The sequence below is a fragment of the Nomascus leucogenys genome, chromosome 17, assembly GCF_006542625.1.
Source record: "Nomascus leucogenys isolate Asia chromosome 17, Asia_NLE_v1, whole genome shotgun sequence".
Taxonomy (NCBI): Eukaryota; Metazoa; Chordata; class Mammalia; order Primates; family Hylobatidae; genus Nomascus; species Nomascus leucogenys.
The window spans coordinates 74,671,696-74,686,705 of record NC_044397.1 but is presented as its reverse complement, the minus strand read 5'-3'; the positions used below and the strand labels follow the sequence as shown (position 1 = coordinate 74,686,705).

General features: G+C 42.1%; 1 protein-coding gene across 2 annotated transcripts; it reads right to left on the bottom strand.

The window, feature by feature from the left end:
* Positions 1-2,788: 2,788 nt before the first annotated feature.
* GGCT (gamma-glutamylcyclotransferase) lies at positions 2,789-10,974 on the bottom strand. Of its 2 annotated transcripts, none has more exons than XM_003270481.4 (4): positions 10,698-10,974; positions 6,689-6,834; positions 4,955-5,090; positions 2,789-3,394 (listed from the first exon to the last, which is right to left on the bottom strand). In XM_003270481.4, exons 1-4 carry the CDS (start codon positions 10,836-10,838, stop codon positions 3,251-3,253), a joined length of 567 nt encoding a protein of 188 aa, XP_003270529.1. In that variant the 5' UTR covers positions 10,839-10,974; the 3' UTR covers positions 2,789-3,250. The 2 variants fall into 2 exon arrangements, with proteins under 2 accessions (XP_003270529.1, XP_003270531.1); XM_003270483.4 differs by lacking the exon at positions 4,955-5,090 and adding an exon at positions 3,903-4,058.
* Positions 10,975-15,010: the final 4,036 nt, after the last annotated feature.

The window sequence follows — 15,010 nt, the reverse complement described above, 5'->3', positions numbered from 1 at the left end:
ACATGGTTTCCACCAACACCTTGAGGGAGGGAGTCTTGTTATTGCCAGAAGGCTCCCTACTTAGCTTTTTCTGACCCTACCTGGTGGTGGTGAGGTTAGGGTTCCTCATTACAGCCTGGCAAGTGTGGAAGCCTAGGGTCTCCTCTTGACCTTTGCTGGCATGAGTGGAGACTGGCATCCACAATTTTTTCTGTGGTATAACTGGAATAGACTGATTATTCTCTAAAATCTTTGTCATACTAGGCTGTCCTTTTCCTGGTTCTTTGACGAGAGCAGGCTTTTCTTTTGGGGTGTGTGTGTGTGTGTGTCTGTGCTCATTGGTGCTTTCAAGTTGCTGATTTCTTAAGCTGCAAGTACGAGATGTATGAAGCAAAAGAAAACTGAGAATTCAGCATCATGTTGTGCCTTGGGTCCTGAGATCCCTGAAGTCTGTCCTCTCTCCACCTTTCAGAGTCTTTTTCTGTTTGTTTTATATATAATGTTCAAGGATTTTAGTTGCTCTTAACTAGAGGAATAGGGAAAATCACACCCATTCCATCTTCACAGAAGCTGGTCTCCATACATGCTTATTTCATATTGTTTTAAATAGTTTCAATATCTTTTTTTTCTTTTTATGACGGAGTCTCGCTGTCACCCAGGCTGGAGTGCAGTGGCGCCAACTCGGCTCACTGCAAGCTCCGCCTCCCAGGTTCATGCCATTCTCCTGCCTCAGCCTCCTGAGTAGCTGGGATTACAGGCACCTGCCATCATGCCCGGCTAATTTTTTTTGTATTTTTTTTAGTAGAAACGGGGTTTCACTGTTAGCCAGGATGGTCTTGATCTCCTGACCTCATGATCTGCCCACCTCGGCCTCCCAAAATGCTGGGATTACAGGCATGAGCCACTGCGCCCGGCCGATAGTTTCAATATCTTAAAACCTTGGGGATCTAAATGTGCTTTTTCTTAACAAATCAGTTTTTTCTGCTCTCATTCATGATGTATCATTTTCCTTATCATCTTTTACATTTTTAAGGGAAGTCCTGAGAACCTAAATTTAAGCTTTCTCCATAGAGGATTTTCTTCTGCTTCTGCCAGGAGCCACTGGGGCTACCAACTGAGGACCATTTTAGTTCTTTTTAAGGGTCCTGGCTTCATACAGAGTTCTCAGGTTCAGTTTTCCTGTCCTGCAGCAAGGGTGCTCCAGTGTTAGTAGTCCAATTCTAGAGCTATTATTGGCGTTTGTACCCAAGAACATCAGGATCATTTGTTTACCAGTACTCTTTGTCCTTTCAGCTCAAAGTTCATTTTCTTCTTTTTGTGGAGGAGGAATTGGTACACCTTGAAGATTTTCCTTTTTTTCTTGCAAGTCCAGAGGTGGTTTTCAAAAACTATTTGTTATAGTTTATACAGGATCCGTCAGTATTGTGGTTAGAGGGCCAAAATCACTGGTAGAAAGGGAAACCTCTTACATATAACATTTGCATTTTAAATATTACCTTGAAAACATAAAAAAAAGTATTTCTCATGATTATCAGGCTTTATTTTCTTCATTTTTTTTTTAGACAGGGTCTTGCTCTGTTGCCCAGGCTGGAGTCCAGTGGCACAATCATAGCTTGCTGCAGCCTTGAACTCCTAGGCTCAACTGATCCTCCCACCTCAGCTTCCTGAGTAGCTGGGACTACAAGTACATACCACCATACCTAATTTTTTAACTTTTTTGTAGAGATGGGTTTTTGCTGTGTTGCCCAGGCTGGTCTTGAGCTATCCTCAAGTGATCCTCCCACCTCTGCTTCCCAGAGTGCTGGATTACATGTGTAAGCCACCGTGCCCAGCCCCAGATTTTTCTTAAAAGGCAGACATGAAGGTTTTTATTGTTAGCATTTTGAATTCTTTAACCAAAGTTGTCATTTTATGTGAGAGATTATTAGAATAATATTCAATTCTTAGTATCTACAGCAAAACTGAGTCTTGCTCACTATACTACTATAAGCCTTATAAGTGGGTTCTTGCTCACTGACAAACTTGGTTTTCTTGGGAGGAATTAAGAACAAGGAGCAAACTAGAATATGGGAGTGGATATATGGGAAATAGTGAGGTGTGACAGCTATGAAATATGGGCTAACATATAATCTATGACAGCCTCACTACAGAATTGCAGCTGTAGCCTGAAAATTCCTTTTACATTTTTCACAAAAGAACACATTTTTATTTTATACTCCTGCAACTAGTTCAGCCGCATTCCAGTTCAGAAGGCACAGCTCACTGCATTCCACAGAGACATTAAGAGAATTTTTGATAACGAATATGCATAACTCTTCTTTCCTTCATTTATTCAGTAAATAAATTTAAGGTCACCATTTCTTGAAAAGCCAAGTGCCTCTGCCTCCCCACATTTTTCACTTCATTGTACTGACCCTCCTACTTTAAAATCCTGTTCCAAGGATGGCCCTGGACAAATTTAATTCTTCAATAAAATAAGAATTGCTAATACTTACCATATGCCACTTTCTATCCTAAGCTTATTTTATATATATATATATACACACTCATTTAATCCTCAAAATAATCCTAAGATGTAGATGTTTTGATTATCCTCACTTTATATGTGAGGAAACTGAGACACAGAGAATAAACTAACCCAAAGTCTCACAGTGAGAAATGGTGGCACAGACAATTGATCCTTGGCTATTTGGCTCCAGAGTCTGTACAATACTACTCCACTAGAGATGCTGCATGGCCAAGACCAGACCCAGCATGTGTGATGATTTAACAACATAATGAAATGAAGTGCTTTAGTAGAGACAACAGGTTAAACCACAAATACGTTTATTCCTCTAAAAACAGTATACCATCTTTCCAATTTTCAAAATGTTATTATCAATTGTCTGCAGATTACTCTCATTAAGCTGATTTTTAAAAATCTCAGAGCAATTCACCAGGACCATCATCAAGTGAGCTACAAATCTATCTTTTACCAGAGCAAGGAGACACTTAAGATCAATTCAAGAGAATAGCTTTCAGTGTTCACAGAAGGGGTACTCACATTCATTTGTCACATATTTCAGGCCCTCATACACCCCTTTTAAATTGTCTAACTTCTATCCCAGTTTCTTTTTATAGACTGAAAACGAGGAATCACCCAAGTAAGATACTCCTTCAGAGCACTGCTGAAAATGGATCAAACATGGAGATCCCCCAGATCCCTGTTCTCAAGTGTTAAAAATATTTTATATTAGCACATAGAATACCCTTAGATATATTCTGTTATGTTCTAAAGAGTTTGTGTTTCCCCCCTTTTGATGATGTCTTCAATTTCTTCTGAGACCTTTCCTGTATAGTCATTTGGTTCTATTGCTTTTAACTTCTCCTGATACTCCAGTGGCAAACCATTTTCTTTTGCACCCATGCAAATAATCTGGAAATGGTTAAAACAAACAAACAAAAAAACCCTTTTAGTTAGGAATATAATTTAATGTACCATACCACAGCTTTGTTTGCCTTCTCAAAGTATGAAATATTAGCTTTCAGACAACTCTAGAATAAACAATTATATAACAAATAGAATACCGTCATTCCTCTCACACTGAGCATGAATGTGTATGGAGCTTTCAAAGCCAAATGAAGCATCCTCATGGAATACCAACTTTCTCAATATATGATTTTAAATATTTTAATATTAAGACAATTATATCTATATAGAATTTATATGACCTTTTAAGAAAAAAAAATACCATTCTTCAAAAAAAATTTAAAGTTTACAGAGAGCAGTTTTGGTTACAATGCCAGAGTTTACCCCTGCTCTGAATTGGACGTGGGGGAATAAATGGCAACTGTGTTTAGCGATACTTTCATAATCTATACCAGGCTAATTTCTCTAGGTTCCATACTAAAAAATTCCAGACGAGGCCTAGGAACCAGATTACCTATTACAGGTGCCATGACCTGATTGGGCCTGCCAATAGAGAGCTAAGCTTAGGTTCTGAACAGGAATGTTGGGGTCTCTATCCCACATTCTTGTCTTGTGCTTGCAAGGGTGATTTCCCTGATTCTGAAAGGCAGTGTGACATTTCTTTCTCCACCTAGGGATGAAAAACATTTCAGCAGTAGAAAGTATGTTTTTTTTCCCCTATAAAAATGAATCTTGGTATTCATAAAATACTGTTATAGGGAGAAAAACATTATAAAAGCATATATATATACACACACACACACACACACACACATACATATATATATACATATACGTGTATATATATATAGAAAGAGAAAGAGCGAGAGAGACTAAATCTATTAAAATACGCTCATAAATATTCTTTTCTACTTTAATACATGTCTACATCATAAAAATGAAGCAAAAATTTATTGCCAGGCAAAAGAAAGAAAGAGAGAAAGAAAGAAAGGAAGAAAATACATGTCTAGAATTCTGACTCACATACATTTCTAAAAATTTTTTTAATAGTTTTAAAAACATAATTCTATCATTACACATAATATTTTTGAATCTGTACATTAGGTAAATATCATTTTTATATTAAAAAAATTTTTATTAAAATAAATGTTTACGTGGAATTTAAAACATACAAAACCTTTCATTTCTTTTTTAGAAATTTTTTTGAGAGCGTCTCACTATCACCCAGGCTGGAATGCAGTGGCCTGATCTCAGCTCACTGCAACCTCCACCTCCCGGGTTCAAGCAATTCTTATGCCTCAGCTTTCCAAGTAGCTGGGATAACAGGTACTCACCACCATGGCCTGCTAGTTTTGTATTTTTAGTAGAGACGAGGTTTCACCATGTTGGCTAGGCTGGTCTCAAACTCCTAACCTCAGGTGATCTGTCTGCCCCAGCCTCCCAAAGTGGTGGCATTACAGGCATTAGCCACCACGTCGGGCCTAAAGTCTTTTAAAAACAATATATTCTTTAGTTTCTCTCAGTGAAATTTAAAAAGTAATTACCACCAGTCTGTACATAGCTTACCTTTTTATACTGTGGGGATGGGGGAGCACTTTCATAATTTGTCATCAGATAACTTCGACAGGTTATTTCTCTTCCTTCTTGAGTTGCAACTTTAACTTCTATTACAACATACATTCCACTTTTAACCCCTTCTTGCCTGAAACCAGAACAGCCAAATTTTAACCACATTTGACCTAGCCAATTGAGCTCACTGGGTAAGGTCTTTTTATAATAGTCAAGATGGGGTATGGGATTAAACGTTTAACTACATATGAGCATACTTGCTCCCTATGTATTTGGGATAGAGAATATATAAATTTACCACATCAAAAGTAAGCTTAGCATTTAGGCTGGGTATGGTGGCTCACACCTGTAATCCCAGCACTTTGAGAAGCCGAGGCGGGTGGATCACTTGAGGTCAGGAGTTCAAGACCAGCCTGGCCAACATGGTGAAACGCCATCTCCAATAAAATACAAAAATTAGCCGGGCGTGGTGGTGGGCACCTATAGTCCCAGCTACCCAATAGGCTGAGGCTGGAGAATCACTTGAACCCGGGAGGTGGAGGTTGCAATGAGCCGAGATTGCACTGTGGCAATCCAGGCTGGGAGACAGCAAGACTCCATCTCAAAAAGAAAAAAAAAAGGCTGGGTGCAGTGGCTCACACCTGTAATCCCAGCACTTTGGGAGGCCGAGGCGGGCAGATCACCTGAGGTCAGGAGTTCGAGGCCAGCCTGACCGACATGGAGAAACCCTGTCTCTACTAAAAAAAAACACAAAAAAAATTAGCCTGACATGGTGGCACATGGCTGTAATCCCAGCTACTTGGGAGGCTGAGGCAGGAGAATCACCTGAACCCAGGAGGTGGAGGTTGGGGTGAGCCAAGATCACGCCATTGCACTCCAGCCTGGGCAACAAGAGTGAAACTTCGTTACAAAAAAAAAAAGTAAGCTTAGCTTAGCATTTCAATTAGAAGGCCTGAGACATAATATTACTTGTTATATTCCTAACATAACTCTCCATATTTATCTTGTCTTAAAAGAGGCTTCAAGGTAGTTTTTTTTTTTTTTTTTCAACTTTATACCACGGAAACATTGTTCTTTGGGCTACAAAAATGGATGGTGTTCTGACAGCAAGAGAATATCCACCTAGAACAAAGGTAGAGAGGATGGCTCATTCTCCTTCACAAGTGAAGTAAAGTATCGAGCATGTCAGATAACCCTCTTCTCAAGGCCTACTCTTAATGCAACTTTTCTTTGCATGAAGTGCTCTGCCACACAACTCTGAGAGCTCTAGTTATAAAAAGTATCAAAGCATTTCTAACATGTTGTCAAATGCTTTTACAAAGTATTACTTATTTACTGATTCACCTGCCATCTTAAATAATTGTTCTTTAAAAACTGAATTCAAGTACTTTCAAAATCAACAAAAATATGTAACAATTACAGAAATCTTCATGCCTTTTCACAGTATGAAACTACAAAGAAAAATTATGAAAGACAATAGAATGAAAAATAAGGGCTTCCATCTTTTACATTAGAGATTACAAACATCCCCCCAAATCTTTATCAGAAAATATAGCCTTTCTAGATCTTTTAGCAAACTCACATTATCATGCCTTTTATGTTGACTCTAAAAGTATAATGAATATGTCTGTAGTATGTGGTTTTGAAAAACTAACACACAGATACACATCCTCACATACAATCTGCTTTCTGAATTAGTTACTGTTTAACTTATAATTAGAAGCCACCTACTCATCCAGAGAATTTAAATTGCTTTTGTTCATTTTCCATACTACTCCCCACACTTCATCGCCAGGACTCTGAAAAATGGTGGCTATCCCTCCATGCCAAGTTTGACTTGTTTTGCCTTGGGAATTGCCAAAGTCAAGCTTAAAATCCTACAAAGGAAATCAAAGTGATATGATCAATATCCACTTGAATCCAAATTTCCCTCATCAAAATAAAAAGGATTTACCTTGAACTCCATGCAATTAAAACATTCAATAAACTGAGTTCCTTCTATGCATAAGAAGCTGTGGAAAATATAAAGTTAAACAGACAAGACCCAGATCCCAAGGATTATGTTTTTTAAATATTTTTCTTTAAAAATGAAACATACACTGAATATATATAGACATCTTAACAAAAACAAAAAGTTTTAAAAAAAACCCATAACCCTAATGCCTTAACACAACTGTTGTCATTTTCGCAAATTACTTCCTAGTCTTCTTACATACACATAAATTTTTACTTAGAGACAAGCTGGGTGATGGCTACATGTGGGTTATAATATTCTCTCTCCTTTTATGTCTGTAGAGTATCCTACCAACATATATCACCAAATTTGCCCTGAGGGACCTGGCATTTGAGGATGAATGATTTGTGTACTTATGAACACTAATACTCACGAATTATACTAATTTATCTACAATAATCATAAGAGCAGCTAACACTAACTGCAAATGGGAAGGCCATTTAAGCAGAGGACGAGCATGCCCAAAGGCATGGATAAAAGAGTGTGTTTTGGGGGCCAGGTGCAGGGGCTTACGTCTGTAATTCCAACATTCTGGGAGGCCGTGGCAGGTGGATCATTTTGTACACAGTGCTATTGGCTAATATATAATATAATTATGGACCATTCCCTTTTATTTTGCTAACAACTTTCTTATACCCATTTTATAGCAATAAACACTGTGGGTTAGAAAGATTAAGCAACCTTCCTAAGGTCTTGGAACTAATAAGTAATGAGATTAGGTTTCTAGTTTAACTTCTTTCCTCACAGAGGTGGGCAATCAGGGGATAGAGTCCTGGGGAAGATTAAAAATCCTTACATGAAAAAAAAACTAAAAAATAAAAACAAAACAAATAAAAAACAGAATCCTTATGTGGCTTATTTGGTCTAGGAAGATTTCGTTCCATCTTTCCAGAGCTTAGTTGCCTTAAGGATAAATTTAAAAGGTTGAACTAAATGATAATTCTAGGATCCTTTTCAGGTTTATATTTTATCCCTGTCACTTATATTTTCTCGACAAACTTGTCAGACATCTCAGGAATTGGGTTGGTTGGAGTGACCAGGACCTTTATTCAGCATAAAAAATGTTCTTCTAGGACCACATGTCCCTGGCAGGACACCAGGAGATCTGATAAAAGTTACAATTCACACTAACTGGTTGTGTATTGCTAAATCCAATAAACTATTTTCATTCCTCATCTTGTTCCACTTCTCAGTGGAACGTAGGTAAACATCTTCTCCTGATCTGCCTCTTTCCTGATTTTCAGGCTGTTCCTTGATCTCAATCCCCTTTGCCAACTCCTCCTCCATTACCTGATTTTTAAATGTTAGAGTTGCTCAAGGCTCAGTCTAGGCCATGGGTGTCCAACACTCTGGATGCAAGAACTTTTTTGCTTACCTATGGGGGCGGACATCACGAAAATTATGCATGGGACTTTTTTTTTTTTTTTTTTTAGCTCATCAGCTATCATTAGTTTTAGTGTATTTTATGTGTGGCCCAAGACAATTTTTCTTTTTCCAACGTGGCCCAAGGAAGCCAAAAGGTTGGACACCCATGATCTAGGCCATTTTCTCTATTCATTCAGCAATGTGCCCAAGACATTCTCATCCCCTCCAATGGCTTCAAATATTCTGATCATCTTTAAACCCAGACTAGATCTCTCTTCTGAGCTTCAGAAGTGCTTAGAACAGGGCCTAGCACACAGTAAGTACTTAATAAATGTTTGCTAATATTATTCTGTTCACTTGACTGTTTAGCAAGCATTTCAAATTCAAAATGTTCAAACTGAACTTAAACTTTTCTCCTCCCAAACTGGATTTTCCTCTTTTCTCTGCAAACATCACCTGCATCTACCTGGTGCCAAAAACCTGAGTCATCTTTGATATTCTCTTTACACTCAATCACTATGCTTTAACAATGTTATCTCCAAATTAGTTCTCAAATCCATCCACCCTACCCTGCCACCACCCTAGTTCAAGATGCCATTCATTATCTTTGGCATAAATTGCTGCAAAACTTCTTGAACTCTCCACATCCACTCTTCCCTCCTTCAAATCTATTTTCCATGTGACCAGAATGGGCTTTTGGAGATAGAAATCTGATCTTTCATGTGCTTTAGTTCTGCAGTGTGTCTTATTTGGCTTCTGTGGTCCTGGAAGATGTGGCCCTTCCACTTATCTCCAGTCTTCATGCCACATTCCCCTTACTAAACTCCAGCCACACTGACTGAAAGATCCAGCTTCCTTTTTCTTCAGGTCCTTTGCAGAAGATGCTGTTTTGTGTGCTCCCCACCTCTGCAATCATTCAGGTTTCAACTTAAAAGTCACATTTTCGGGCAGGGCTTTCCTGAGCATCCTAGTTAGGTCAGGTACCCGGGTCATACACCCCATTGCACTTTGCATGCCTCCTTTTTAAGATGGACCATATACCTGTAACTGAATAATCCCTTGTTTAATATCTCTTCCCCTTGCCCTGACTATAAGCATTTAGACTTCCTTCCTACAGTTGGGAAATTCCCTACGAGTTTGGGAATAGGGAGTACCAGAGCTTGACTCCCATTTTTGAGGCTTCAAAGGCCAGAAGTTGGTTCTCTTAGTTTTGCTTAAAGTCATGGCATGGGTACGTGGCCAAAACGTAGCCAATCAGGACATTCTGGGGCTTTCAATTAGAAGCTAGTGCCCAAGACAGCAGGGACTCCAGAGTGGCTGACACATTTGGGTTTCAGGAACTCCAGGGATGTACAGAGGCAGGCAGTGTCCAGGGCAGGCGGTGGTGGTGGTGAACAATACAGCATCCACGTTTACCAAGTTCAGCAGTGGTGCAGAAGAGGCTCCGTGGGCTGGTTCTGTTGTGTGATGCCCACTGTATTACAGTTGCTGTGCCTCCCTTTATGCTTGTCCATTTTGTCAGCTTTGTACTCCTGCCTTCCTGGTCATTCTGTGAGCTCTCCAATAGCCTTTTCAACTCATTCTTTTTTTTTTTTTTTTGCTTAAATCAGCCAGTTTCTGTTGCTTGCAACTAAGAACTCTGACGAGGTTAGCAGAGATCATGTTTGTCTCATTCGACGCTGTCAAAAAGGTTTTGTACATAATCTATTGCACCTCTCTCCTACAGACTGAGAGTTCCTCAAAACAGCCACTTTACTCAATCATATTTATACCCCTAGTGTTTAAGTGCCAGAAGAATATGTGCTAAATGAAAGAATGGACTGGGCTGAAGAGCAATGATTTATCGACACTGGTTATAGTTCATCCAGCCCCTTGACCTAACTGAACACAGCATTATTACGAATAAGACATGGTCCCAGCTTTCAGGGCCCCTCAGACGAGGAGCGAAAGGCAGGTAAACGGATTTTCACAATGCCAGGTGAGAAGTGCTGTAACAAAGGTATGTGCAGAACAGAAAGCAACCAATTCCCAGACTCAGGTCAGAGAAGACTCCCCAGAAGTACCAACTGTACGCAATCTGTTAAGTTAGTGGACGAGAGGCCAAATCGGTGCAGACCGAGCAGCCGGTGCAAAGGCCAGGAGGGGGAAAGCTCTAGCAGCCCAAGAGGGCACCATGGCCGGGGCAGCGCCGGGCAGTGGGCGCAGCGGAGGAGGTGGAACCGCCCAGGAGGCGGAAGCCGCGTCCTAGTACCCTCATCAGGAAGAATTGCATTCCTGGCCCGATCGGCCACTTGTGCCCCCGAGGAAGCGCCTTCGGGGCATCCCGGCCCCGGCGTGGGTTGCGCGGGCGGGGGCACTCACCTGCAGGCGGGCCACACAGAAGAACGCCGCCGAAGGGTTTCGGAGGTGGATCCTCTCTGTCAGCAGGTTGCTGCCGTAGGCAAAGTACAGAAAACTCTCCTCATCTGGACCCGTGACGTCCTTGCAGCCCGAGTTCGCCATGTCCCACTACACGCCTGCACGGGAGCCTGGAGCAGAGCTGTAAGGAACGGCCAGAGAGCGCAGTGCTGGGGCCCACTACCTCGGCGCAGGGACCGCCGCGCCGCAGCCTCAGGTTAGGGGACTGGCGGGAAGCTTGGGCCGGGCGAGTCAGGGGCGAGCGCTCTCCTGATTGGCTGCCGGTCCCCACCGACCTGAGTCGCCCCCTTTGATTGGCCAACCCCACGGCCTTCTCTCCGCCTTCCGCGGAGACTCAGAAATAGTCTGTCCTGAAGCGACCCGGCGCTGGCTCCTCATTGGACACGATCTACTGATGTCCCGCCCCGCCTTGCTCAAGGCTTCTTCTGATTGAGGGGTGGACATGCACTCCTCACAGGCGGGTCGGGTCCGATGGGCACTGGCTGAAGGTCGGCGCGTGACTGGTTTCTCCGCTCTGGGCTGCGCGTGTGCGGTTCTTTGGTACTTTCTGCGCCTTAGGAAGTGCTGGTCAGATCTGAGGCGAAACAGCGGCCCCGGCCACTCCATCAACGGCTCCCTCGTCCGGCAGCTCGCCCGGTCCTGCCTTCCTGACCTAGAGGAGTCGGGTAGGACGGGTCCGTTCACCCTTTCTGCTGGTTCTCGCACCCCCAGCCCTGGTCATCAACCTGACCCCTTTCCACGGACCCGTCGCCTCCTGGAGCGGCCCCTCTGAATGCCTGGGACTCCCTTCTCTGTTACATGGAAGTAACATGCCTGGGCTTAAATCCCGACGTTGCCGTTTACTAGCCAAATAACCTTGGGCACCTCTGGTCTCCGTTTCCTCTTTTTAAAAATTGGGATCATAATATAAGTTAGGATCACAGTAGAAACCCCTATATTGTGTTTTGGTTCCCCCCTCACACACACACACACACACACACACATCCTGAGTGTATTTTTTAAAACCTATATCGTTAATTTTTGAATGAAAATTTGAATATGAAGGGCGTAGGAGCATTGTCTATCCTTGACACCCAGCTATTAATCTCTAAATACCACCCCCCAATAAAAGGTACCAAGCGCTCCTTCGAGAAATGACTGATGCCAGGTCAGGAGCTAGGAGTAAATGAGGACAACTTGGAACATCTTGTGTCAGAAAGTCAGGACGCCTCTCAAGACGAACCAGGTCCTTCTAAAAGGACATGGAGCCAGCCTGAAGTTGCCCACTGGCCAAAATTAGAACAATTTGAGAATCAAAAATAACAATGACTGCAAACTGAAAAATGATTGGAAACTTTAAACATAAAAAAGCCATTCCCCCCAAAGAGTAATCCAAATTTAAAAAAAACTAACCATTTGCCACACTATTGGTGGTGACTATTACACCAACTCAACTCTGCAAAGTGATAATTTAAGAAAACAAACAGGTATTCCGCCTTTCTAGCAGCAGCTGTATTTCGGGGTAACCGAAATACAGCTGATGATGAGCACCAGTTGATGAGGAAACAGTTCTCTTTACAAAAGTATGCCAACTAAGTAATCCTAAAAGAATAATGGAATTTTATAATTGATTCATGCCACGATCATCAATGATATCATTTGGTGAAAAGGTGATAGGGAACAGGATATTCACTTGATGCCAAATTAGTCCCTGGGGATTACTGCTGGTTACAATTTATTTTATTTTATTTTTTTTGACACAGAGTCTCACTCTGTCGCCCAGGCTGAAGTGCAGTGGTGTGATGTCGGTTCACTGCAAGCTCCGCCTCCCGGGTTCACACCATTTTCCTGCCTCAGCCTCCTGAGTAGCTGGGACTACAGGCACCCGCCACCATGCCTGGCTAATTTTTTGTATTTTTAGTAGAGACGGGGTTTCACCATGTTGGCCAGGATGGTCTTGATCTCCTGATCTCGTGATCCGCCTGCCTCCGCCTCCAAAAGTGCTGGTGTGTCCGGAATTGGTGGGTTTTTGGTTTTGCTGACTTTAAGAATGAAGCTGCGGACCCTCACGGTGAGTGTTACAGTTCTTAAAGATGGTGTGTCTGGAGTTTGTTCCTTCAGATGTTCAGATGTGTGTGGAGTTTCTTCCTTCTGGTGGGTTCGTGGTCTCGCCGACTTCAGGAGTGAAGCTGCAGACCCTTGTGGTGAGTGTTGCAGCTCTTAAAGGCGGTGCGTCTGGAGTTGTTCATTCCTTCTGGTGGGTTCGTGGTCTCGCTGACTTCAGGAGTGAAGCTGCAGACCTTCACGGTGAGTGTTACAGTTCATAAAGGTGGTGTGTCCAGAGTTGTTCATTCCTCCCATCTGGAGTTGTTGGGTCCTCCTATCCGGAATTGTTCGTTCCTCCCGTCCAGAGTTGTTCCTTCCCGTGGGTTCATGGTCTAGCTAGCTTCAGGAGTGAAGCTGCAGACTTTCGTGGTGAGTGTTACAGCTCAAAAAAGGTGGTGCAGACCCAAAGAGTGAGCAGCAGCAAGATTTATTGTGAAGAGCAAAAGAATAAAGCTTCCACAGCGTGGAAGGGAACCCAAGTGGGTTGCCCCTGCTGGCTCTGTGGCCTGCTTTTATTCCCTTATTTGGCCCCATCCACATCCTGATGATTGGTCCATTTTACAGACAGCTGATTGGTCTGTTTTGACAGAGCCCTGATTGGTGTGTTTACAAACCTTTAGCTGGACACAGAGCGCTGATTGGTGCATTTACAATCCTTTAGCTAGACAGAAAAGTTCTCCAAGTCCCCTACCTGATTAGCTAGACACAGAGCCCCGATTGGTGCATTTACAAACCTTTAGCTAGACACAGATTGCCGACTGGTGCATTTACAAACCTTTAGCTAGACACAGAGTGCTGATTGGTGCGTTTACAATCCTTTAACCAAACAGAAAAGTTCTCCAAGTCCCCACCCGACCCAGAAGCCCAGCTGGCTTCACCTCTCACTGGGATTACAGGCGTGAGCCACCGTGCCAGGCCTACTGCTGGTTACATTTTTACAACACAGGGAAATCTTGCCCCTCCTACCTTAACCCAGAACAATTTTATCACCATAAAAGTGGCCCAGCCTGACATTAAATGTCTCCCATTTTGATGCAATATAAAGCTCCGGCATCGTCTATGAAGTATTCTTTCCAAAAAATTTTAACCTCAACATCATCAAGCCTTTAAATCTATCTTCCTGTCTCAGGAACTGCAAGGATAGAAGAATAAAATGACATCAGGAGAAAACAACCAGAAAAACCCAGAATAAATGGTGGAGCACCCTACTGAACACATGGCCCAGTGTCTTCAATAAGTCAGTGTCATTAAAAAGAAAAACAGCAGGACTGAGGGATGGCTGCTCTAGATTAAAAGAAATTTAAAAAACGTGGCTGGGTGTGGTGGTTCACACCTGTAATCCCAGCACTTTGGGAGGTCGAGGCAGGCAGATCACAATATCAAGAGATGGAGACCTTCCTGGCCAACATGGCGAAACCCCATCTCTACTAAAAATACAAAAATTAGCTGGGCGTGGTGGCATGCCTGTAGTCCCAGCTACTCGGGAGGCTGAGGCAGAAGAATTGCTTGAACCTGGGAGGTGGAATTTGCACTAAGCCAAGATCATGCCATTGCATTCCAGCCTGGCAACAGAGCAAGAATCCATCTCAAAAACAAACAAACAAATATAATAACCAAATGTATGGTTTGTCCTCTGTTGATTAATAAGCCAGATATAAAAGATATTTCGGGGACAGCTGAAGAAATTTGAGTTTTCACTGGGGCATTAGGTGATATTAGGCAATTGTTATTAGGTGTGATAATGGTATTGTGTTTTGGTAGAAAAATGTCTCTATTTTTAGACATGCATACTGGCATATATAGGGTTGAAATATTTGATACCTATATTTTAAGATAATTCAGAACAAAAAATACAGAAAGTGTTAAGTGTTAAATGTAGTGATGTACATGGATGTTCATTATATTTTTTAATCTATATGTGTTTGAATATTTTCATGTTAAAAAAAGAACAAGGAAAAAGGTGATATATGGAAAGCCCTTGCCATGTAGTGAGCACTCAATAAGCAATAGCATTATTATTACTATATATTCTGCAAATAGGAAGATTATTGCGTGATCTGCCCAGCAGCCCACAATGCAATGGGGCTCTTTCCTTGTTCACAGGTGGATCGGCAGGTTGAGAAATAATAGACACACACAAGATAGTGAAAGCTGGGTCCAGGGGGGTCACC

What these genes read in the sequence shown, in the direction of transcription:
- GGCT (XM_003270481.4), bottom strand. Translation starts at nt 10,838, where the DNA reads ATGGCGAACTCGGGCTGCAAGGACGTCACGGGTCCAGATGAGGAGAGT. An exon ending in TCTGTGTGGCCCGCCTGCAG is followed by an intron (nt 6,835 to 10,697) that starts GTGAGTGCCCCC and finishes TTTCCTTTGTAG; the next exon opens with GATTTTAAGCTTGACTTTGG. An exon ending in AATTTAAATTCTCTGGATGA is followed by an intron (nt 5,091 to 6,688) that starts GTAGGTGGCTTC and finishes TTCTGGTTTCAG; the next exon opens with GCAAGAAGGGGTTAAAAGTG.